Source organism: Amblyraja radiata, chromosome 37, assembly GCF_010909765.2.
Source record: "Amblyraja radiata isolate CabotCenter1 chromosome 37, sAmbRad1.1.pri, whole genome shotgun sequence".
Lineage (NCBI taxonomy): Eukaryota > Metazoa > Chordata > Chondrichthyes > Rajiformes > Rajidae > Amblyraja > Amblyraja radiata.
Window position 1 is genome coordinate 7184908 of NC_045992.1, and position 27002 is coordinate 7211909.

General features: G+C 45.5%; 1 protein-coding gene across 2 annotated transcripts in view; it reads right to left on the reverse strand.

Moving 5' to 3' along the window:
- The window catches only part of cdh23 (cadherin related 23), a 556325-nt gene that overhangs the window by 367947 nt on the left and 161376 nt on the right, over positions 1–27002 (reverse strand). For both annotated transcript variants that reach the window (XM_033012745.1, XM_033012744.1), the window contains exon 9: positions 20502–20580. In XM_033012745.1, the coding sequence (XP_032868636.1) occupies positions 20502–20580 (79 nt within the window). The remainder of the gene's footprint in view (positions 1–20501; positions 20581–27002) is intronic.

Consider the following 27002-nt stretch of genomic DNA (forward strand, 5'->3'; position numbering starts at 1 on the left):
TATGTCTATCTTCAATTTCAGAGAAATACAATTTCTCACGGGGGGCTTATAACGTCTCTAAACCCCTCTGGGACCCTCTGAACACCTCTAAACCCCGTCTATCCCCCCCCCCCCCCCTATTTCCCTCTACAACACTTCTAAACACATCTGAACCCATCTGAAGCCCTCTAAACATCTCTAAACCGTTTAAACCCCTCTAAACTAGGAGGCTACAAGGTGACTTGTATAGGCTGGGTGAGTGGGCAAATGCATGGCAGATGCAGTATAATGTGGATAAATGTGAGGTTACCCACTTTGGTGGCAAAAACAGGAAAGTAGACTTTTATCTGAATGGTGGCCGATTAGGCAAAGGGGAGATGCAACGAGACCTGGGTGTCATGGTACACCAGTCATTGAAAGTAGGCATGCAGGTGCAGCAGGCAGTGAAGAAAGCGAATGGTATGTTAGCATTCATAGCAAAATGATTTGAGTATAGGAGCAGGGAGGTTCTACTGCAGTTGTACAGGGTCTTGGTGAGACCACACCAGGAGTATTGCGTACAGTTTTGGTCTCCTAATCTGAGGAAAGACATTCTTGCCATAGAGGGAGTATGGAGAAGGTTCACCAGACTGATTCCTGGGATGTCAGGACTTTCATATGAAGAAAGACTGGATAGACTCGGTTTGTACTCGCTAAAATTTAGAAGATTGAGGGGGATCTTATAGAAACTTACAAAATTCTTAAGGAGTTGGACAGGCTAGATGCAGGAAGATTGTTCCCGATGTTGGGGAAGTCCAGAACAAGGGGTCACAGTTTAAGGATAAAGGGGAAATCTTTTAGGACTGAGATGAGAAAAACATTTTTTACACAGAGAGTGGTGAATCTCTGGAATTCTCTGGCACAGAATGTAGTTGAGGCCAGTTCGTTGGCTATATTTAAGAGGGAGTTAGATGTGGCCCTTGTGGCTAAAGGAATCAGGGGGTACGGAGAGAAGGCAGGTACAGGATACTGAGTTGGATGATCAGCCATGATCATATTGAATGGCTGTGCAGGCTCGAAGGGCCAAATGGTCTACTCCCGCACCTATTGTCTATGGTTCTATGACTGCGTCCAACTGCTGTCTGGTTCGTTGATCGGTTTGCTAGATGTGAATTATTTTGGGAGAGAAAAATGCTCACGGCAGACCAAACGTGTTAAACAGAAATTGGTCAGATATTGAGCTTTACACAGTGAGAAATCATGTGAGATAATCACTGAATTTTAAATGAATGTACCTGCATGTTATACTGTTTAGTTTGGAGATACAACCAGATAGTCTGGTTGATACAAGGTACACAAAATTGCTGGGGAAACTCAGCGGGTGCAGCAGCATCTATGGAGCGAAGGAAATAGGCGACGTTTCGGGCCGAAACCCTTCTGGTTGTCTGGTTGATACAACCAGTTTAGTTTGGAGATACAACCAGATAGTCTGCTTGATACAACCAGATTAGTTTGGAGATACAACAAGATAGTCTGGTTGATACAACCAGATTAGTTTGGAGATACAACCAGATAGTCTGGTTGATACAACCAGATTAGTTTGGAGATACAACCAGATCCACTGAGTTCGCACCGACCCGCGATTTTTGTTACAGATTTGACAATTTTGTTTGGCGGCCAATCAATCGTTGTCTCTAAGGGGGTTGCATCCAATCACCAACCAGCTTGCTTTAAAATTCCCGTCCAATCAACAAATAGATCTCCTCCCGTCCAATCAGCCGCTGTCTCCAAGGGCATTGTGTCTAATCACATAATGCAGTTTAATGGTAATTAGCTGCTACGGTAAAGGTTGGAAGCAGCGGAGCTACTGACAGTCAAACGGGAGGGAGCGGGAGAGATTCACACAGTGTAGAATCCATCACACCCTAGTGTACAATTTCATAATATATACTAAATAACTGGGCTGACACACCTTGGCTGGGAATCTGGGGTTCACCAAAATTGTTCCCAATTGGGCCCCGCACCCCCTAAGGCCGGCCCTGAGAGTAGGGGCCCCGCCATCAGTTTTCTAATTGGGCCCCGCAATTCCTAGCACCGGCCCTGATTGTAATCATGTATTGTCTTTCTGCCGACTGGTTAGCACGCAACAAAAAGCTTTTCACTGTCCCTTGGTATACGTGACAGTAAACTAAACTGAACTGGACGCCAATTTGCCAAATCTTATCTACCTGTGATGCCACCTTCAATGAACTATGTACCTGTCCTCCTAAATCCCTCCGCTCTGCAAGTTTCCATAGCCCTAACATTCACTGCGCAGGCTCTGCCCATGTTAGTGCCCCCAAAATGCCACACCTCACATTTCTCTGTATTAAATTCCATCAACCATTCCTCAGCCCACCTGCCCAACTGTTTTTTCTTCATCTTCACTCCCTGCAATGCCACCCACTTTTGTGTCATCTGCAAACTTGCTAATCATGTACTGTACGTTCTCATCCAAATCATTGATGGAGATGACAAACAGCAATGGGCCCAGCCTCCCCGTTGGATCTCAACCTTGTCGTGGTCGGGGAGCTTGTGTGTCTCAGTGACCCCTAGAGCTATGCCAGCGGGTGATTTGTCTCCTGTTAGGGTCCCCCATGCTGGACAGGTCGAAGGGTAGAGGCGAGATGAAGAGCGATCCACTGGTCCTCCAGGTTGGGGGTTGAGCACAGGGCTAACAACCCTGTCTCGTAAAACAAACATGTTACAGAAACAGCAACTGAAGGAATCAACACTATTGGGCATGATGGACTTCCAGGGCTATCGACAGATGCTAGGATGAATGTCAATGGTGAAGAGAACCAGACAGCATCCCAAGAATAGGCCTGCACTGGACACGGGAAGGGAAAAGGAAAACTGGGAGACCCAAAACCACCTGGCGTCGAACTGTAGAGGAGGAAATGAAACCAATGGAGCTGACCTGGGGTAGTGTCCAGAAGCTAGCCTAGAACAGACAGGAGGCCCTTCGTTGCTGCCCTACATGCCAGGAGCCATAATAGGCAGTAAGTAAGTAAGTAAGTAATGGGCCCAGCATCGAACCCTGAGGCACATCACTCGTCGCAGATTGTTTAATCAGAGGCAACAAATAAATAAACCGTTGGAAGTGCTCAACAGGTCAAGCAGCATCTGTGGAGGCTAAAGGATGCTTGACGTTTTGGATCAAGAGCCTGTATCAGGACAGCTGCCTGGAAAGAGGCATAGGGTCATAAATTTTGAACAAGGTGCCCCACCCGCCAGTTCTTCTTTGCGAAGTTGAACAGCTATGAAATAAAACCAAATAACTGGATCATGACTCAGATCCTGACAGGCATCATTTAAATGTGTTGACAGCAAAATCCATTCATTAAATGTGAAACAGCTCGGCATGAATGAGATATCTTACTTGTGAATCCATTCTTAAATTTACACGCTGAACGGCATCAATTTAAAACTTGAATCAACTACTATTGTTAGAAACTGAGGCACTATCCTCCACCTCGCAAGCCCGAAGAAGGAACAATGAAATGGGGCGATTTGTAATCAGTATCATTTTGCCCAACAAATGAAAGCGGTGAATGCAATTTAAACGATTGGAATTAAGATGTCTGCAAATGCGATTTCATTCTTGAATAATGCTGGGGGCATGTGGAAAGGGTTGTGACATCTGAATATACTTGAGTTTACACCAACAGATCAGTCACACACCGCAGTAGCATAACATCATCACGCCTTTATTTCATGGAGGCACTAGGAACCACAGTTTAGTTTATTTTAGAGATACAGCGCGGAAACAGGCCCTTCGGCCCAACAGGTCCATGCCAACCAGCGACCCCTGCATATTAGCACTATCCTACACACACTAGGGACAATTTTTACAATTTGCCAAGCCAATTATCTTTGGAGTGTGGGAGGAAACCGAAGAACTCGGAGAAAACCCACGCAGGTCACGGGGAGAACGTACAAACTCCGTACAGACAGCACCCGTAGTCAGGATCGAACCTGGATCTCTGGCGTTGTAAGGCAGCAACTATACCGTTGCACCACCTTGCCGCCCATTCTATAGTGAAAACCATTTTAGGCAAAATTTGGGTTCCCTGCTCTGTTATATGGCATCAAATCAAATTCCAATCGAAAAGTAAGTTATGAGGCAACCTAAGACTTTTTGCCTCTCCTAACGGTGGTTTCTAAATAGAAGTTCTTGTAGCTATTGGCATCTCTGCCTTTCTAAGTGGAGCAATGGTCAATGCTACTGTAGTTCTATTTGCACTGTTATTTATAGAGGTGCACCTGCAAATAGATGCAGCTACAGAAGGAGCTACCTATCTTTATAAAGGGCTTTGTGAAGGAAATTGTCAGGTTCAAATCACTTGATAACTCCTTGTCTCCAGCCCAAAGCTGTAAAGGATGTGCTTCCTCTCATCCTCACATCTCAGTGGTGTGTATCTATTCTACAATAGAGCATCCATTGAAACAATGAGCCAATGAAACACAACTGCTTTCACAATTACAATCCTGGCAAATTGGACAAGAGTTTATATATTGAGCACAACTTTCTTCAACTCCAATAACTAATCAGTTGATTAATTAAACGAAACAGCATGGAACCAGGCCCTTCAGCCCACTGAGTCCATTGATCACCTGTTCACATTATCTCGAAGTTATTCCACTACTCCCTACACACCAGGGACCTTTACAGAAGCCAATTAACTTATGTAGGGTGTCAGGGGTTATAGGGAGAAGGCAGGAGTATGGAGTTGGGAGGGAAAGCTAGATCAGCCATGATTGAATGGTGGACTAGAAATGATGGGCCAAATGGCCTACTTCTGCTCCTATCACTTTTTCTTTTAGTTTAGAGATACAGCACGAAGAGACTATCACAAAGAGAATAGTTAGAGTGAACGCACAGTGTGGTGGAGTTGAGAAAGAGAGGGCACGCAGAAAGAGTTAATAGTAACCTGAGGGACATCGTTTTAACTCAACTGCCTGAAGAACGGTCCCGACCCGAATTATCACCTATCCATGTTCTCCAGAGATGCTGCCTGACCCACTGAGTTACTCCAATACTTTGTGTCATCTTCCTCATTCAGAGTCCACTGACTGATTAGCACACGACAAAAGCTTTTTACTGAACATCGGTACACGTGACAATAAACTAAACTGACCTGCGGTTGACAGACATGTATGGAACGAGCTGCCAGAAGAGGTAAGAAGGTACACAAAATTGCTGGAGAAACTCAGCGGGTGCAGCATAGAAACATAGAAACATAGAAAGTAGGTGCGAGAGTAGACCACCAGGCCCGTCGAGCCCGCACCGCCATTCGCTCATGGCTGAACACTAAACAGACACACTTACCCACAAACAGTAGACACAAGACACCGAACACAAGACACTACCCTCCCCTTTATACCGCTATCACCCCTCTCCACCCCAAAAACCTCGTGATCTCCTGGGAGAGGCAAAAAACCGGATAAAAACCCAGGTCCAATTCGGGAAAAAAATCCGGGAAATTCCTCTCCGACCCCAATCCAGGCGATCGACACTTGTCCAGGAGATCACTCAGGTCTTACTATACTAACCATACCTAGGTCCATATCCCTGCCCTCTCCCCGTAGCCCCTTATCCCCTTGGCAGCTAAAAAACCATCTATTTTAGTCTTAAATATATTTAAAGTTTCTGCTTCCACTGCTCCCTGGGGCAGTGAATTCCATAAATTAACCACCCTCTGGGTGAAGAAGTTCTTCCTCATCTCCGTTTTAAAAGAGCCCCCCCTTATTCTGCAACTATGTCCCCTAGTTCTAGTTTCCCCGATCATTGGGAACATCCTCGGTGCATCCACCCGATCAAGGCCCCTCACGATCTTATATGTTTCAATGAGATCGCCTCTCATTCTTCTAAACTCCAAAGAGTAGAGTTCCAGCCTACTTAACCTTTCCTCATATGTCAATCCCCTCATTGCAGGAATTAATCTTGTAAACCTTCGCTGCACTGCCTCCAGGGCTAGTACATCCTTTCTTAAGTATGGACCCCAGAACTGTACACAGCATTCCAAATGTGGTCTCACTAATACTGTGTACAGCTGCAGCAAGACCTCCGTGTTTTTATACTCAATCCCCCTAGCAATAAAGGCCAAAACTCCATTGGCCTTCCTGATTGCTTGCTGCACCTGCATACTAACTTTTAGTGATTCATGTACTAATACCCCTAGATCCCTTTGCGTTGCATTACAACGCAGCTCCTCCTCATTTAGAAAATAACTTGCCCTATCATTTTTTTTCCCAAAGTGAATGACTTCACATTTATTAGTATTAAACTTCATCTGCCAAGTTGTTGCCCACTCACCTAGCTTATCTATATCCTTTTGCAGACTCTTCCTATCCTCCTCATCCACTACTTTTCCTCCCATTTTTGTATCGTCCGCAAATTTTGATATAATACACTTGGTTCCCTCCTCCAAATCATTTATATAAATTGTGAACAACTGGGGTCCCAGCACCGACCCTTGCGGAACCCCGCTAGTTACCGGTTGCCATCCCGAGTATGAACCATTTATCCCCACTCTCTGCTTCCTATTTGTTAGCCAATCCTCTACCCATGCTAATATATTACCCCCAATCCCATAATTTTTTATTTTTAGCAATAGTCTCTTATGTGGCACCTTGTCAAAAGCCTTTTGGAAGTCCAAGTATACCACATCCACCGGTTCCCCTTTATCCACCCGGGTTGTTACTTCCTCAAAGAATTCGAGCAGATTCGTTAAACAGGACTTCCCCTTCACAAAACCATGCTGGTTCTGTCCGATGAAGTCATGTTTATCCAAGTGCCCCGTTAGTGTTTCTTTAATAATTGTCTCTAACATTTTACCCACCACCGATGTTAGACTAACCGGTCTATAGTTACCCGCCTTCTGTTTACTTCCTTTTTTAAATATAGGTGTTACATTGGCCATTTTCCAATCCACTGGGACCGTTCCTGCCTCCAGGGAGTTTTGGAAAATTATCACCAATGCATCCACAATCCCCACCGCTATCTCCCTCAAGACCCTTGGATGTAATCCATCAGGCCCAGGGGATTTATCCTCCTTCAGTCTCATTAATTTCCCTAATACCACCTCCTTGGTGATCTTAATAGTATTTAGCTCCTCCATTCCTACCGCCCCCTGTTTATCCAGCGTTGGAATATTTTTTGTGTCTTCTATGGTGAAGACTGATACAAAATACTCGTTTAATGCCTTTGCCATTTCCATGTTCCCCACCAACAACTCTCCAGTCTCACCCTCCAATGGACCAACGTTCACCTTAGCCACCCTTTTTCTTTTTATATAGCTATAAAAACTCTTACTATTAGTTTTTATGTTGTTTGCTAATTTCCTTTCATAGTCTATTTTCCCCGTCTTAATTAATCTCTTAGTTATTTTTTGCTGACCTTTAAATGCTTCCCAATCCTCTACCCTCCCACTATCTCTGGCTACCTTATATGCCCTTGCCTTCAGCCGAATACTATCCTTTATAGTTTTACTGAGCCATGGCTGACAGTTCTTACCCTTACCCCTTTTTTTCTTCATAGGAATAAATTTTTCTTGAAGGTTATACAGTAGACCCTTAAACGTACACCACTGCTCATGTACCGTCTTATTCTTGAGTCTGCTATCCCAGTCAACTTTGATCAGCTCATTCCTCATACCTTCATAATCCCCCTTATTTAGACTAAGCAGCATCTATGGAGCGAAGGAAATAGGCGACGTTTCGGGCCGAAACCCTTCTTCAGACTGATGGGGGGTGGGGGGGGGGGAGAAGGAAGGAAAAGGGGAAGAGGAGGAGCTCGAGGGCGGGCGGATGGGAGGGTGGGAGGAGACAGCTAGAGGGTTGAGGAAGGGGAGGAGACAGCAAGGACTAGCAAAATTGGGAGAATTCAATGTTAATGCCATACGGACGCAAGGTCCCCAGACGGAATATGAGGTGCTGTTCCTCCAATTTCTGCTGTTGCTCACTCTGGCAATGGAGGAGACCCAGGACAGAGAGGTCGGATTGGGAATGGGAGGGGGAGTTGAAGTGCTGAGCCACCGGGAGGTCAGGTTGGTTATTGCGGACTGAGCGGAGGTGTTCGGCGAAACGATCGCCCAACCTACGCTTGGTCTCCCCGATGTAAATCAGCTGACATCTAGAGCAGCGGATGCAGTAGATGAGGTTGGAGAAGATACAGGTGAACCTTTGTCGCACCTGGAACGACTGCTTGGGTCCTTGAATGGAGTCGAGGGGGGAGGTGAAGGGACAGGTGTTGCATTTCTTGTGGTTGCAACGGAAAGTGCCCGGGGAGGGGGTGGTGCGGGAGGGAAGGGAAGAATTGACGAGGGAGTTGCGGAGGGAGCGGTCTTTGCGGAAGGCAGACATGGGGGGAGATGGGAAGATGTGGCGAGTGGTGGGGTCACGTTGGAGGTGGCGGAAATGGAGGAGGATTATGTGTTGTATTTGCCGGCTGGTGGGGTGAAAGGTGAGGACCAGAGGGACTCTGCCCTTGTTGCGAGTGCGGGGATGGGGAGAGAGAGCAGTGTTACGGGGTATGGATGAGACCCTGGTGTGAGCTTCATCTATGGTGGCGGAGGGGAATCCCCGTTCCCTGAAGAACGAGGACATTTCCGATGCCCTGGTATGGAATGTCTCATCCTGGGAACAGATGCGGCGTAGGCGGAGGAATTGGGAGTAGGGGATGGAGTCTTTACAGGGGGCAGGGTGGGAAGACGTGTAGTCCAGATAGCCATGTGAGTCAGTTGGTTTGTAGTGTATGTCGGTCAGAAGTCTGTCCCCTGCGATGGAGATGGTGAGGTCAAGGAATGGTAGGGAAGTGTCGGAAATGGTCCAGGTGTATTGGAGTGCCGGATGGAAGTTGGTGGTGAAGTGGATGAAGTCAGTCAGTTGTGTGTAGGTGCAGGAGGTGGCCCCAAAGCAGTCGTCAATGTAACGGAGGTAGAGGTCGGGGATGGGGCCCTGGTACGTCTCGAACAAGGATTGTTCAACGTACCCGACAAAGAGGCAGGCGTAGCTGGGGCCCATGCGTGTGCCCATAGCTACGCCTTGTGTTTGGAGGAAATGGGAGGAGTCAAATGTAAAGTTGTTGAGGGTGAGGACCAACTCCGCTAAGCGGAGGAGAGTGTCAGTGGCTGGGTATAGGTTGCTCCTCTGGTCGAGGAAGAACCGGAGGGCTCCGAGGCCATCCTGGTGGGGGATGGAGGTGTAGAGTGACCGGACATCCATGGTGAAGATGAGGGGGTGAGGGCCCAGAGAGTGGAATGCGTGGAGGCGGCGGAGAGTGCCAGAAGAGGTAGTTGAGGCAGCTATTACAGCTCAATTTACAGGTGCATGGATGGGGAGAGTTTAGAGGGATATGGGCCAAATGGGACTGAGACTTGATGGGGCATCCTGGTTGGCATGGACACATCGAGCCGAAGGCTCTGTTTCTATGCGATATAATGACCCAACTCTAAAGTATTAGTGGTGGGATTTATCTACAACCAAGGAAGACTGAGTAATCAAACTAAGAAGCTGAAGAAATCCAAGCTCAAATCACCTGAAATGGTCGCATAGCACGATCTTAGGCCAAAGATTCACAAATCTGATTGCAATCCAAACTAAAGTCTGCAATCTATACAAGAGGTTCAACGTTGAATGAAAAACAATGTGAAAAGCTTTCCGAAACTTTCCAAAGCCTTTACCATTCAGGCAGAAACACCATTTCCTCAGGTCCGGGAGTAGAAAGCCAATTGATTGTTTAATTCAGATCTTGGTTGACTGACTCACTGTTTTGTGGATGAATAAGGTTTAGAGTCAGTGACAGTCACTTGGGAGGGATAGGTTGTTACGAGGTCAGGCCTCTACTTCTCAGAAACATTTTGTTAAATGCACCCGAGGCTACACGAGTTCAAACAATATTGATCAATAATGGTCTGGAAACCACTGGAATCGGAGAATGCCTGACGTGAACAGAGAGCTTCGTCTCCTCACCCCAGCCTGCAACCTGCTGGGCGGCACGGTGGCACAGCGGTAGAGTTGCTGCCTCACAGCGCTTTCAGTGCCAGAGTGCCGGGTTCGATCCTGACTATGGGTGCTGTCTGTACAGAGTTTGTATTTCTCCCTGTGACCTGCGTGGTTTTTATCTCCGAGATCTTCGGTTTCCTCCCACACTCCACAGACGTACGGGTTTGTAGGTTAATTGGCTTGGTCTAAATGTGAATAAAATGTTCACAGTGTTAGTGTGCGGGGGATCGCTGGTCGATGCGGGCTCGGTGGGCCGAAGGGCCTGTTTCCGCACTGTATCTCGAAACTAAACTATACCAACACTGTACCACACTGCTTACCCGTGTCGTGGCTCTAGGTGGGGAAGGCACGGTGGCGCTGCAGTGGAATTGATTCCTTACAGCACCAGAGACCCTGAAAATGCAGCTGCTCCTCGGCCTACGATGGGGTTACGTTCCAATAAACCCATCGTATATCGGAAGTATCGGAAGTCGGAAACACATTTAATACAATGTGATCACGTGACCGGACGTGCGCTGCGGCTCGTTGCCGCTACCCAGCGTTAACGCCATCGTAAAGGCGAAATATCATGTCGAAGCATTGTAAATCGAGGAGCATCTGTAATATGGAATGGATGCCTGACATATGATTTAACCATGAAGACCCTGAAGGGAAACAGTGAAATTACACTGTTACATATCTTGTTGCAAGGGACCATTAACACTGAATTTCCATTTTGCATCTCTATATACCTCCATTCTCCCTTTATTTCACGTTACTGCTGTTTCACGTCCTGTTTCTTGGTCTCAGCCTTCCTGTCATGGGTAACGCATGTGTGGACTTTAGCCTTTAGAGATACAGTGCAGAAAGAGGCCCTTTGGCCCACCGAGTCCATGCCGACCAGTGGTCACCCTGTACACTAGCACTAATAGAACAGCAAGAGGTAGACAATGTCACATTTTAGCATCTCATACACTGGGTCACCCCTGACCATGTGTTTGCCTTTCAGAGTAGTTACATCCTCTGTGTTCTGACTATGGAGATAGAGTGCAGAAACAGGCCCTTCGGCCCACCGACCAGCGATCCTCATACACTAGCACTATCCTACACACTAGGGACAATTTTACAATTTTAACAAAGCCAATTAATCTACAATCCTTTACATCTTTGTAATGTGGGAGGAAACCGGAGAACCTGGAGAAAACCCACGCGGTCACAGGGAGAACATACAAACTCCGTACAGACAGCGCTCGAAGTCAGAATCGAACCCCTGTCTCAGGTGCAGAAAGACACCTCCGCGCCACCATGACGCCCTTTAACTCCAGAGATATTTTTTGCAGAAACTCAGTTCCATTTGTAAAAGTTCTGCAACATATCTCTTTCTGAACGAGACATGGAAATGCCCAAACATAAAGAAACATTGATGAAAACACCCGGCAGCTCAGGTGTGGCATCAGTGGAGAGTTTGGGACAATCTTCACGCGTTATTAGAACTTTAAAACGCCATCAAAACCACAGTCACAGAAAGCAATTACAATGGTCACATTATTCTTGAGGGCCTGGAACATTTTTCAAACTGTAAAACATCACGGACTACGCCACAATACAACTTTCTCGACACCAAGGGTCTCGACCCACAATGTCACCTGTCCATGTTTTTCAGTCATGCTGCCTGACCTGCTGAGTTTACTCCAGTACTTTGTGGCCTTTTTGTGTATGCACAAGCATCTGCAATTCCTTGTTTCTACACGTTGCGACTGGTCTGATATCGGGGATGTGTAAGTAAATGCACAAATGCGCACAATCTCTCATGGGGGTGAATAAAACGTTTTCCCCAGTGTCGAGATTCTCTTCAAGAATTACAGCACCTTTGCCATCAGCTGAGATACACGGTGCAATTTAGCAGCCACAAGTGACAGGTTTAAGCAAGAACATTTTTTCGCTTAAAATCAGCTTTCTGAGCCACGTGGTTTTTTCTTCTTCTCTGCTTCTTGACCCAGCTACGAAGGAAAACTGTCTAGACACCGTGGAATTGCACGATAGATCAAAGATGTGGTGCGTTGCCCAACCGTAACAGAGCGATCATGCAGAAAAAAAATTGGTCGATAATATTCAGGACTTTGAAGAAGCACACTGAAGTGTATAGTCTGGAATTAAATTCCCCCCCCAACATTTCTGCTGTGGAGAAGCAATCTCCCTCACAAACAGTTCACTTAATATATGGCGGGTCCAACCACAGTTTATTCTTTATGGCCATTGTCAGTGATGTTCATTCTTATCAGGGCCATTTCTATTCGGGCGATAAATTTGCACAAAATGCTTGTGCTGAAAACCAGTATTGAGTAATTCACAAGTCTCTGGGCGTGTATGTGACATGACAGCATCCAGCACCAAGTATTCATACATGTTTTCATAACTTGCAGACTTGATTACTGTAATGCCTTATTTACCGGTCTGCCTTCAAAATCCACCAACAAGTTACAGCTCATTTCAAAATGCCGCAGCCCGGCTTTTAACAAATACCAAGAAAAGGGAACATATCACCCCAGTATTATACTCCCTTCATTGGCTCCCTGTGAGATCCAGGATAGACTATAAAGTCCTCCTTCTTGTCTATGAAGCCCTAAATGTCTCAGGAGCAGCATATTTTACAGTCCCCCCTTCCCTATGCCCCTACTCGAGCGCGCAGGTCTTCTGATGCCGGATGTTAGCCTCTCAATGCCCCAGCAATGAGAAAATTGAAGAGGCCTTTCTCAATGACGCCCCCAAGCTGTGGAATACCCAACCCAGGGGGGCTACGAGAGACGCCCACTCAGTTGACATTTTTAAACGGCAGCTAAAAACGTATCTTTTTAATCAAGCTTTTAACTGACTTTACTTCCTTTGTCCTTTTATACTCTCAATTTTATATTCTATATTTTATATTTGTATATAAATCTGTGCTTTGTATGCCTCTGTTCTTTCTGTTTTATATTGCATTCTGTTCAGTCCTGTGGAAAGCACTTTGTGTTGCATTCAATTGTAGGAAAAGTGCTATATAAATAAAGTTATTATTATTATTATTACAATGACTAGGCCGGCAGAGAATTAGTTATTTTGCTCCCCTGACAGCGTGCACAGAGAACAAGGTGGGATGACAAAGAGATTTAAATGTTCATTTGAAATTCTCCCAATCCATCCACGTTCACCGCAGCAGAATCACAGAACTGCACAGCACAAACAAGGCAATGCGGAAGGGTCTCGACGCGAAACGTCACCCATTCCTTCTCTCCAGAGATGCTGCCTGTCCCGCTGAGTTACTCCAGCTTTTTGTGTCTATCTAAGGCAATGCATCTATTGTGCCTGGGAAAATCCTGTGCAATTAGCCCCACTCCACAGCAGTGCTTCAGACCCCTACATCCATGTCGATCCATCAGGTACCAATCTAGTTTAAGTGTTAGGGTTACAGCATGGAAACCTTTAGCCCTTTTAGCCCAACTGGTCCACGCCGACCAGCGATCAACTGCCCACTAACGGGCCTGTCCCACTGTACGTGGTAATTCAAGAGTTCTCCCGAGTTTCCCCTGATTCGAACTCGGAGAATTACGGTAATAGCCGTTCGTAGGTACCCGGGGCTCTCGTGGACATTTTTCACAAAGCTGAAAAAACTTCACGAGGTACCGCGTTTCCCGAGTTCCTGCCGTTAGCGTTACGAGCCGCTACGAGACGTCCATGAGCTCCGACGCAGCCTCTACGTACATTCTACGTGCTTACCATGAGTTTGATTTTTTTTAAACTCGGGAGAGCTCTTGAAATATCTCGTACAGTGGGACAGGCCCTTAACTCTATCTTACACACGAGGGGCAATTGACAGAAACCAATTAACCTTTGCGTCTTTGGAATGTGGGAGAAAACTGAGAGCATCCTGAGAAAATCCACTCAGTCACAGGGAGAATGTGCAAACTCCACATAGTAGAGTTGCCACCGCACTGCACCATAAAGACAACCTTGATAGGATGGCACAATGGTAGAGTTGCGGCCTTGCAGTGCCAGAGACCGAGGTTCGATCCTGACTACGGATGCTGTCTGTGTGGAGTTCGTACGTTCTCTCAGTGACCACGTGGGTTTTCTCCGGGATCTCTAGTTCCCTCACACATTCCAAAGACGTGCAGGTTTTTGTAGGTTAATTGGTTTGTGTAAATTGCCCTAGTGCTTAGGATGGAACTCGTGTATAGATGATTGCTGGTTGGCCTGGACCCAGTGGCCAAGGGCTTTCCACTCTGTATTTCTAAACTAAAAAGGTGATGCAGCTGAAAGGTCTTTCACAATCCATCATCCTGGATTAAGACACCATCTGGAATTGGTGTCAATGAAAGAGGAAAGACTTGTGTTTGTGCAGTGCCTTTAATAGCAAAAACCTTTCAGCCAACTCAGCAGTTTTGGAGGGCATTCACTGTTTGACCATACAATGCATGACACCCAATTACCACACATGAACCTCACTCAAACAACACTTGCAATGGCAAACCTTATTATTTTGACACTGTTGATCAAAGGATAAATGTAAAGTGCTTGAACATCGAAACACCGGTCTCGGCAAAAATAATACAGAATCACGAGCAGGCCGGTGTTGAACCATTAACAACTGATGTCCCTCCCCACGTAGCTAATGAATCTCATGCTGAAATTATGTTTTAATTAAAAATTAACGATCTCCTCCTGAGCAAATGGGATTGATATGTCAAGCCTTTGAGACCAATAAATTGGTCTCTGTTAGCGAAAGTGGCAACTATCGACTGGGAAGGGTTATTCAACCTCGAGCAGAACAATGCGATTTAATCAAATTCTCAGATGCATTTGATTGTAAATTAAAGCTGGCTATTTTAAATGCAGTGTGCTTTATTAGTAAGGTCTTGTTTATACTGTTGACCTTCTGCCTTATGAAAAACGTGAATATATAGAACATGCTTTTCGACATGAATGAGATGGACGTTTGTCGGCATTTTAAGGCTGTAATGGAATGCTCGCTGACCCAAAAACTTTTTCTTTCAAGAAAAATAAGTAAAAGAAAATTCAAAGAAAAGTGGAGAATATTGGGAGTGTTCAGGAGCAATTGTGGAGAGGGAAACAGATAAAGACTTGGGATGGTGACTTGCATTGTGTATTTTAAAAGTGCAGATTTGCATTTATATAGCACCTTGAGAACCTCAGGACATCCCCGAGCACTTCACAACCAGTTATGTATTTTTCAGGATAGACACAAAATGCTGGAGTAACTCAGCGGGACAGGCAGCATCTCTGGAGGGTAGGAATGGGTGACGTTTCGGGTCTGAAGAAGGGTCTCGACCCGAAACGTCATCTATTCCATCTCTCCAGAGATGCTGCCTGTCCCGCTGAGTTACTCCAGCATTTTGTGTCTATCTTCGGTTTATACCGGCATCTGCAGTTCCTTCCTACACATGTATTCTTCAGGTGTAATACAGGATATATGGCAGTCTGTTTATGCACAGCAAGCTCCCATTATTAGCAATGTTATAATCATCAGATGTTACACTCAGGGCCGGTGCTAGGAATTGCGGGGCCCAATTAGAAAATTGATGGCGGGGCCCCTACTCTAGAAAAGTAAAAATTTATGTATGTTTATATTTCGTGTAGTATGCTCGTCTTTAACCAAAAAAAACATTAAATGCTTGATATACTAAAATTTTGAAAAACTATATGAAAGTGTCACACATCTAATAAAATGAGCGGCAATTTGAAAGATTGAATGTGGTGTGTGTGTGTGTGTGTTTATGAGTGTATGCGATTCTGTGTCTGTGTGACTGAGTGTGTGTGTTTGTGTGTATGCGTCTGTGTGTGTGCGTGCATGGCCGGCCTTAGGGGGTTTAAACGGTTTAGAGATGTTTAGAGGGCTTCAGATGGGTTCAGGTGTGTTTACAATTGTTTAGAGGGGAATAGAGGGAAATAGGGGGGCTAGAGGGGGTTTAGAGGTGTTCAGAGGGTCCCAGAGGGGTTTAGAGACGTTATAAGCCCCTCGTGAGAAATTGTATTTCTCTGAAATTGAAGATAGACATAAAGCTGGAGTAACTCAGCAGACAGGCAGCGCAGCGACTCTGGAGAGAAGACCCTTCTTCAGACCGAACTGAACTCGCGTCGGTGAGAGTACTTGTGATTGTCTGAAGAAGGGTCTCGACCAGAAACACAACCCTCTCCCCAGAGCCGCTGCCCGTCCCGCTGAGCCACCTTCAACTTCAGAGCCAAACAAAAAACACAGAGTGCTGGAGGAACTCAGCGGGCCAGGCGAATGCCTCACCAGCTGAGTTTCTCCAGCATTTTTGTCTACCGCTAAACATCAATGATTCCGGGAATGCTGAGGGGACAGGGTGATAGAGAGGGAGTAGGAGAGCTAGAGAGAGACGAGACGGGGAGCGGGAGAGAGAGCGCGAGAGAAAGAGGGAGGGAGGGAGTGAGCAAAAGACAGAGAGACACAACGTGGGTCGGTAGGTGAATGACTAACCTGCACACCAGGAAGAAGCCCCTTCTCGCGGTCCGGGGCCCTCACTCATGATGGTGAGTTAAATGAAATTCTCAATGTGTCATCGATCTACATTCCTCAGTAATGTAATTGTGTTTTAAACAAGTATTAATGACGCCGCGTGAATTTTATTCAAAGGAACACGGCGTCATTAAATGAGTCTGAAGAAGGGTTTCGGCCCGAAACGTCGCCTATTTCCTTTGCTCCATAGATGCTGCTGCACCCGCTGAGTTTCCCCAGCAATTTTGTGTACCTTCGATATTCCAGCATCTGCAGTTCCCTTTTGAACACGGCGTCATTAATACTTGTTCAAAACACTATAACATTTACGGAAGAATGTGGATAGATGCAGATTCATGACGTCGCATAACAAGGTGTTAACTACTTACCGTTAAGAAGTGCTAACGGCACTAGTTAACACATCGTTTGTGTATGATGGCCGTGCAGCGGTTGTTATGCATGTTCGTTTCAAAAAAATCCGGATGGCGAATTAAAAAAAATCTTTATTTAACAAAGAGAATTCGTATTTCCGTACGAAATACTGAACATTAGTGCGGGGCCCCCATTAGGCGCGGGGCCCAATTGGGAGCAATCGGTCAAATCGGCTTAACGCCGGCCCTGGTTACACTTCTATGCTGTAAAGGCATGAATGTTGGCAGACATCAAAGAAAGCTCTGCTCTTGTAAGGAATGATTAATGGGACCTTCAGATCAATGATTTCAACCACAGGTTAACACTGCAGGAGTTCTTTAGGGTAGATCCTCAGGTTAATTTTTTTGCTCATTCTGGCTCATTCTGGCGAGGGACACAAGCCAACAATTTATTTACTCTGACTACATTGAAGAAATATGTAGATTGGTGCATGGATAGGATAGGTTTAGAGTGATATGGGCCAGGTGGGACTAGTGTAGATGGGACTTATGATGCACAGGCTTGTAGCATAATTGGCTGGGCATAATTGTAAATTGTCCCTAGTGTGTGTAGGATAGGTTAGTGTGCGGGGATCACAGGTCAGCGTTGATCCGATGGGCCGAAGGGCCTGTTCCCGCGCTGTATCTTGTAACTCCACACCCCAAGAAGCAGGACGTGTCTGCTCCTATGCATCAGCAGATGTGCAGAGTACAGAGGTTACACTGATCACGACGCCTGGATCAAAAACAATGTCATAGCTGCTAAAATAAATCCATTTTAAAATCTCTGAAACCAGAATAGTCTTCAAATTTTCTTCATATTCTGCACTCGAGCCTCAGTAGCAGAGCCACCTTTCAAAATTCATCAGGGCAGGTAAAAATATAGCAGGCTATTCTTTGCTCAAGGTACAATGAGCAATTTTTATTCTTTCATTTATTAAAATTGCAGTCATTCAAGTAGATGAATACTTATCATTGATCGGTCTATGATAAGAAACTGGGAGAAATCAAGAGGAGGGCGGCACGGTGGTGAAGCAGTAGAGTTGCTGCCTTATAGCGCCAGGGGCCCAGTTTCGATCCTGGCTAAGAGTGCTGTCTGTACGGAGTTTGTACGTTCTCCCCGTGACCCGCGTGTGTTTTCTCTGGTTTCCTCCCACACTCCAAATACGTGCAGGTTTGTAGGTTAATTAGCTTCTGTAGAAATTGTAAATTGTCGCTAATGTGTCGGATAGTGCTCGTGTACGGGGATCGCTGCTTGGCGCGGACGCGCTGGGCCAAAGTGCCTGTTTCCGCTCTGGGTCTCTAAACTAATCTAAAGATTCATGGAACTGGTCAGAGAATAGATGTTAGGCAGAATGTCCATCAAAATCTTACTCAACAGCAAAACAGGCGGAAATGGTGTTGGATTGATTCCCATTTCACATATAAAAAGGACACAAAGTGCTGGAGTAACGCAATGGGTCAGGCAGCATCCCGGGAGAACATGGATGGGTGACTTTTCAGGTCGGGACCCTTCTTCAGACCTTAAGTTTTTTGGAGTTCGTTGTTACTACTTCCTTGGCTTCCCCGTATCATACGTTCTTATTTGATCTTTTAATGGTTAACTTTTTATTGAAATATTTCCAGACCTTACTGATTCCTCGAGACCTTCTTTCTTCAAAGGCCATAATATATTGTGTGGCTGTAAAATTACAAATGCGCACACATGCACTTTCAAAAAGAAATTGAGTGAATTAATGACCTCCCGACACAAACAAGCTCCAAGATCCAATTACTCACTTAACGTAATCCTTCCCTGAGTTAACAAAGCACAAAAAAAAACACAATAAAGGGCTTTGATTGAAAAGTGCATTTAATTTCTGACTTGCGCTCAAGTGGGTCCATTACTATAATACAAAAGTCATGTGGCTTTTTGTTACACAACTGTAATGATTTGAACCGAACATAAAATTCAGGTCCCCGAGGGCAGGTTTTCTCTTCTTGTGAACGGAATGAAGTGAGATCTTGTGAGCAAAGTGCGTTGGGATACCCAGAGCCAGCGGTAAACTAATTTGTCGCGTTTGGTATTACACGTGGAATTTTGATTCTCTGCCCCCGTCTCTCCAGGCAAGGATTAATATCAGTCACTTTCCTCAGGGACCAAATTTCCAAATAGCTTTTATTTGCAGGCTGGTAGTTTCAGAGAGAAGCGGCCACAATCAGTTGTTTAGCTAACCGTGGCCTTTTAACTGGTCACCAAAAGGTTAAAGAGACAAATTAGCGTGTTGCGCGGCTTTGGAGCGATGACTGGAAACCCAAGCGGAGAGCAATTCCAGAGCATTTTTTCAGCATGTCCTGAATTGCTTTGCAGCCAATTACATTTTTTGGAAGTGCAGTCGCAATGTCATGAAGGAAATTTGGCAGCTAATATGCACGACGAGCCCAGTCAGATACGATATGTTGGAGGACAGATATGGTTTGCTATGGTTGGTGATGAATATTGGCCAGGCCATGGGATATCTCCCAGTTTTCCTTGTTGCAACAGTGTTAATGTAATCATTTACAGTTAGCTGGTGCACCAGACTGGGCCTTGGCTTAATGTTCTATTTCTAAGGCAACATCTTTGAAAGGGCGGCCCTCCTTTGATGACGCACTCAAATCCCTGTGTTAGTCTGAGTCATTTGTTCTTCCTCACCACTTGCTTCATGCCAAGTGTTGGCCTGGATACTTGAAATGATTTTTCTGGGTGCACATTTAAATCTGCCAACCTTCTGAACAAGTGACAAGGAACTAACCACCATGAGTCAGATTACGCAATTCTTTCATTTTGACTCTCCTGAAGCTGACTGCAGTTTGATGTTCCCCAGAATCTCCGTTATGTGGCTAACTTCCACCGACTGCATTTGGCAGGAGAGATCACTCTGCTTTCAGTAAACATAGCTTCTCGTTTAAGTTGTTACAGATACGACTTGGTGCGACAACTGAAGACAATTCAGTCGCCGGTACCTGTCGCCGGTTGACGTAGGTAGTCGCCAATGGAATTCACCAAAGTCAGCCTACGTCACCCGGCGACAACCTACGACAGCACCTACATCAGGAGAAGTCAAGCTACGCTCATTGGCGTCAACTGGGCTTGTCGGCAAAAATTTTTGAATATGCTGAAAATCCAACGGCAACCAGAAAGACGCTACGACTCTTTGGGCGACCGAGGAGACTACTCACGATAATACAGGTGACACCCCGGCCTAGTCGCCTGTAGTCACCTAAAAAATAGCCTAAGTGGGACAGGCACTTTATGTTCCAAAGAGCAACATGAAGGAATTCACTTTGCAAGCTAATGTTGCTCAGAGCTGTAATTGAAAATCTCTCCGAGCTCTTGTCACAAACACCAGGCTTTATGAGAAGGGACTTCCATTTCACAATAACCAGTTTACACAATGTTCCCAATTGTGACAGCTACATTACTCAATAGCTCTATTATTCACTCCTTGTTTTCCATTCTTGCTGGATGCATTTGCAAATTCCTTTCATCACCAATGGAGGTCCTTGCTCGTCTCTTTTCACCAATGGATAGCAAAATGGCAGTAAAACAAAAGCAATGCCAACTCTCTTACCCGAAACGATGGTGTAACCAATTCCCCGAGGCCGTCCGCGGTCTTGATCCAGCGCCGTAATAACTCGCACGGTCTTACCCTGGAAAACAATTGCAAACAAATAGCTGAAATCCTATTTGGAAAGGAAGAATTTGCATGGGCAGTTAATATCATCAGAGGCCCACACCACCCTGGCCACACTCTCAGTCCACTCCTACCATCGGCAAGAATGGAAAGGAGATCAAACAATGTACCTCCAGGTTCAAGAAGAGCTACTTCCCGACAATCATTAGACTCTTGAACACAACGGTAATGTCAACAATGAACTTCTATGGACCTGTTTTGGTTGCAATTAGTGTAGTGGCCATTTGGCTTGTTTTGCATGTCATTAATGATGGCATGTGCCTTTAAATTTTAGACTGCCAGTTATATTGTGTGCGGGGTTTATGACATATTTTTGGGCGTGTTTTGGGCTATTTATTGAATTTGTGTTTATTATATATTATCTATGTATATTGTGTTGTGCTGTTGCATGCAAGGATTTATTGTTCAGTGGTGGTACACATGACAATTTAAACACACTCGACTCTTTTCACAGTGAACTCTTTCCCAAAGCCCTTTATGATAATTGAGGTATATTTATATTTGACTTTAATCTAATGAGTTGGCCAAAGAGTTGGAAATGGTCTTAAGTCTAATTATGCGGCAAACACAGATTGTACAATATTCAATTAGATTCGAAGACAGACCACTTAAACGGAACGTAAGGCGGAAAGAGATTTTAAGAAACTATGGTAATGTCCTCCAATCATAAATTCATAAGTTGTAGGAGCTGAGTTAGGCCATTCGGCCCATTAAGTCCACTCCACCAGTCAATTGCGGCTGATCTATCTTCCCCTCTCATCCTCATTCCTCTGCCATCTCCCCATAACCCCTGACACCCATACTAATCAAGAGTCTATCAATCTAAGATTAATTTCACTACAAAATGTTGTGAATGGGATGTAGTTCTATCCAAATTATCTGCATAAAAACCACATTCTCACAGACGCCTGATGAATGAGTTCACACATTTTCTGGGATTCGTTTTGTCATTACATGCAGTATGTTATTTTCATATTATTTTGTCTATCAAGTCCACGCCTACTCTCAGAGTATTTCTGTCATCCATTCCTGCACTTATTTGCATCTAACCTAGTCGCCCTCTCATTTCTATCAAGTCCCCCAGCTCTCCTTCCACTCACCTACACCAGGGATAACTAACAGGTGACTAACAATGAGATGATATTATGGATGTGGGAAGATAATGGAGCACCATTGGTCAAAAAGAGGACATGCAAACTCCACATAGATAGCACTGGAAGTGCACTGCAATCTCCGATAGCTGCTAAACTGATAAATGATGTTAAATGTTGGATAAAATTGGGAAATAAATAGCCTTGCGTATTCAAAATTGTATCAAGGATTCATCCACAACGAGGGGAATTGATGGTGTGAATGCACAGCCTTTTATCCAAAGTCGGGGAACCGAGAACCAGAGATTATAGGTCTAAGGTAAGAGGGGAAAGATATATACAGTATCCTGGAGGGGGAACTTTTTCACTCAGAAGGTGTGGGTATATCAAACAAGCTGCCAGCAGAGGTAGTTGAGACTGGTACTATAGCAACATTTAATGGACACTTGGACAGGAACATGGACAGGAAAGGTTTAGAGGGATATCAATGGTTCAATGGTGCTTTTATTATCACAGGTGTAAATGTACAGAGAAATTATTTTCTCACAGATAGTCCAGTACAGTATTCCCATATCCAAGCACATCCTGGATTAGCAAAGTGTACAGCAATAGACCACTGATCCCACGTGCAAGAGACGCCAAGTTTTCACGCCATTTTCAAAGTCCAGCCCGCGCTCTAGTTGTTCAGAGCGGCATCCAAATGGGTCAAATGCAGGTAAATGGGATTACTTTAGATGGGGCGGCATGGACTAGTTGTGCCAAAGAGCCAAGCTCCATGCTGCATGACTATGACTGTAGCAGGCAAATGCTGGATTCAATGTCTCCTCTGATCAACATTCCAACCTTCAGTCCTGAGGTTTGTGCTTCGCCCCCTCAGCCCACAGCCTCATCGCTCAATGTTGAGAATGTTGCCAGCGGGCAGAAGCAAACACTAATACCAAGACAGCAGCAACGGTGCATATCAGTGTTGCCCGGCTGCACTTAAACTGCAAGGGAAAGCCAGCCTGAATGATGCTCCATCATTGCAGGCCTCACTTCCCACCACAATCTAACTTCATTCACAGCAACTAAGCCATCGATCCATTTTCCTCCCACATTCCCAATGTAATCGGGCTGCTCGGATCAGCCATCTCTCCTCTCAGCCTCAAAATGGTCTTAATTCGGCTATTACTGCCCCTGTAGTTTGTGGCAACCAATGTGCACACAATTCCCATTCCCTGCATCAGACAATGCCTGTATTGTATTGTACAGTGTTTGGCGGTCTGATAAACGACTCCTGGAGTTTTCAACCAATACTTTATTCAAAAGTTTAAGTTGCAGCATACAGGTTTAACAGACACATCTGGCCACACCGGTGGTCAGCGCTGAACTAACGTGCGCCGGGTTCGGTATCTGTGTGCGCTAGCAGGCGCCGCTACAAGTGATCATTTTCTTATGACCATGGAGACCATTCGGTCCATCAATTCCATGCTGTCCTTGATTTATTTCATAAGTACCCCAGTGTAGCATAGAGGGATCACAATAGGTGCTACAGAAATGCTGGACTTTCCGGGGTACTGGGAACGGGTTTGCTATCTGCATTACTGCTTGTCTGCTTTACCTCAACTTCCCATCAATGGGAAACAAGAGCTCTCCCACAATTTCACACGAGAGTTTTAATGGAAGCTCCGTCGAGTTGGCAGAGCCAGGGAACAACAGGCTTCCACTGTGAAGTACAGGGCAGGCTAACCCAGGCACCAAACCTCAGCGAAAATGCCCGGAGCCAAGCTTCTCCTCCAACCTCATCTACTGCATCCGTTGTTCAGGATGTGGACTCTTATATCTGAAGAAGGGTTTCGGCCCGAAACGTTGCCTATTTCCTTCGCTCCATAGATGCTGCTGCACCCGCTGAGTTTCTCCAGCATTTTTGTGTACCTGTGGACTCTTGTACATTGGGCGAGACCAAACGTAGACTGTGCGAATGTTGCGCTCAACACCTTCGCTCAGCCCGCCTGAACCTACCTGATCTCCCGGTTACTGAACACTTTAATTCTCCTTCCAATTCCCACACTGACCTTTCTGTCCTAGGTCTCCTCCATTGTCAGAGTGAGGCTAAACGCAAATTGGGGGAACAGCATCTCATATTTCGCTTGGGCAGCTTGGGCAGTGGTATTAACATTGATTTCTCTAACTTCAAATAACCCAGGCATTCCCTCTCTCTCTCTCTCTCTATCCCTCCCCCACCCAAGTCTTATTTTCACCCAACAAACAGCTAACAATGGCCTGTTTCCTTTATAATCGTTACTTTTTTGCACATCTTTCATTCAGTGTTCTTTACCTCTCTACATAACCGTCTATATCTCTCGTTTCGCTTGTCCCGAACTAGTCCGAAGAAGGGTCTCGACCTGAAACGCCACCCATTCCTTCTCTCCAGAGATGCTGCCTGTCCCGCTGAATTACTCCAGCTTTTAGTGTCCTTCCGTTGAAATGCAATAGTTAAAATCCACTCTGCTTCTCTGTGTACTGGAATTCCATGCGCTACCAACAGAACTGACCCTAGTAATCAACATTCATTCAAGTGTTCCACCACACTGCGCATAAAGTGCCCAAACCAATTTAGACCCGACCACCAGAAGCGTTCGTTATTTTTATGGTATCACGGATTAATTTCTCCCCTCATCCTGACTTTTAACAGAAAGAAAGGGCGAAATATTGCGTAAATGTCGTCCGTTCATGCGGAAAATGCTGAACAAAACAATCAGTTTAATTGTCGAACCAAAAGATGATGGGACCTGTACAGACAGCAAATTGTTCTGAAATGACGGGGGTCGCGACACTTCTTCCACTGGCCTCCTGGTATCGTTCTGCTTTGAAAGGCAGTGAAGTGTTTTTGCTTTCAAATTATGATTTAACAATTCAAAACAAGACGCAAGTACTTGGGGCAGATGAAGTCCGAGTGGGGCTTAAAATAAAAATATGTTGGTGTTTCTGGGAAAGATCTTCTTCACTTCGGCAAAGCATTAGTGACAAAGTTATTTGATTTACAAAGTGAACACTTAAGACTCCCGTCTCTCAAGTCCCATCACATCAGCTGGAATAACTCAGCGGGACAGGCAGCATCTCTGGAGACCCTTCTTCAGACTCTGTGTGTGAGGTCGAGCTTCCTAGTCAGCTGGTTTTTGGTTCAGTTTGAAGAAGGGCCTCGACCCGAAACGTCACCCATTCCTTCTCTCCAGCGATGCTGCCTGTCCCACACAGTGGCACAGCGGTAGAGCTACTGCCTTACACCACCAGAGACCCGGGTTCGATCCTGACTCCGGGTGCTGTTTGTACGGAATGTGTACGTTTTCCTCGTGACCTGCATGGGTTTTCTCCGAGATCTTCGGTTTCCTCCCACACTCCAAAGATGTACAGATTGGTAGGATAACTGGCTTGGTATGAATGTAAAATTGTCCCTAGTGTGTGTGGTGGTGATAATGTGCGGAGTACAGAGAAGGTTCACCAGACTGATTCCTGGGATGGCAGGACTTTCATATGAAGAAAGACTGGATAGACTCGGCTTGTACTCGCTAGAATTTAGAAGATTGAGGGGGGATCTTATAGAAACTTACAAAATTCTTAAGGGGTTGGACAGGCTAGAAGCAGGAAGATTATTCCCGATGTTGGGGAAGTCCAGAACTAGGGGTCACAGTTTAAGGGTAAGAGGGAAGTCTTTTAGGACCGAGATGAGAAAATCATTTTTTACACAGAGAGTGGTGAATCTGTGGAATTCTCTGCCACAAAAGGTAGTTGAGGCCAGTTCATTGGCTATATTTAAGAGGGTGTTAGATGTGGCCCTTGTGGCTCAAGGGATCAGGGGGTATGGAGAGAAGGCAGGGATGGGATACTGAGTTGGATGATCAGCCATGATCATATCGAATGGCGGTGCAGGCTCGAAGGGCCGAATGGCTTACTCCTGCACCTATTTTCTATGTTTCTATGTATCGTTGGTCGGTGCGGACTCGGTGGGCCAAAGGGCCTGTTTCTGCATTGCATCTCTAAACTAAACAATCTGCCAATAAATGCTACTAAACCGTACCAGGGTCTCAGCTATTATCTTGTCTTGAGATCAAACAGCAGAAAATAATGTGTTGCCTGCTCTGTTGCAGTAGCTGAAATTTGCAGCATGTTCACCAAGCTTACAGAATCAAAAGTGCATTCGACTTAGACAGCGATACCTATAAATCCAAGGCCACTGACCTTTCGATGTAGAGAAACCACAGAGGGGGTGGGGAAAGAACGCAAATGGTCTCTTGTGGCCATAGGTCACTGCGGTAATTGTTTTCCAAATCAGCAACAGTATTAAAGAGAGGGGGAAAGAGATGCAACGTGTGATATTTAACATCCCATTTCCAGAATTTATGGCAGTTAATTTAAATCAGACTGGGAATCTCTCGTTCAGAGAAAAACTGACATTCTGTTTTCTTAAAGGCAGTAAACAGTGTCTGACAGTTGTGTCAGGGCCGGTTAACCTTCAGGGGAACAATCTGCACAATCTTCAGCACGTTTCAGCAGCTTTCCCTGTGAAGCATAAAAGCCTACTGCCAGGTATAAAAACATAGACGCACTCGCTGAGAATCTCCAGCGGAGCTTTGAGTCCCTAAGGTTTCAAGGGGCCATCATGCATCTTATCTGGGGAAACAGCTTACATTTTACATTTACCTGCGAAAAGTGAAGTGTCCATTTACGTTTCCTGATCTTTCATTCGTTGTTCTGTGTCATTGTCACTATCGATTGTTTCCCTCTCCCCTGACTCTTAGTCTGAAGAAGGTTCTTGACCCGAAATGTCACTCATTCCTTCTCCCCAGAGATGCTGCCTGTCCCCCCGAGATACTCCAGCATTTTGTGTCTATCTGATGTTTCCTTCAAGATGCTTGGATAGACACTACAAGAGAGCCTCCTTGCAAATAACAACAGACAAGAGGAAGAACACGAGGAAGTTGGAACAGAAGACCTGTCCCACTTGGCGACTTTTTCGGCGACTGCCGGCGACATTGACTGACGTATCAGGGACAGCGAAAGATTTTGAACATTTCAAAATCCAGCGGGCGACAAAAAAACTTGCCACACTTGAGGAGACACCGCGTCGTACGTCATCACGCCGCAACTTTTCCGGTGACCGGATACATCAGTCAATGATGCTGGAAGTCGCCGAAAAATATCGCCAAGTGGGACAGGCCCTTACAGCTCCAGAGACCCAGGTTAGGTCCTGACCACAGGAGTTGTCTGTACGGAGACTGTACATTCACCCAGTAGGTTTCAATCTCTG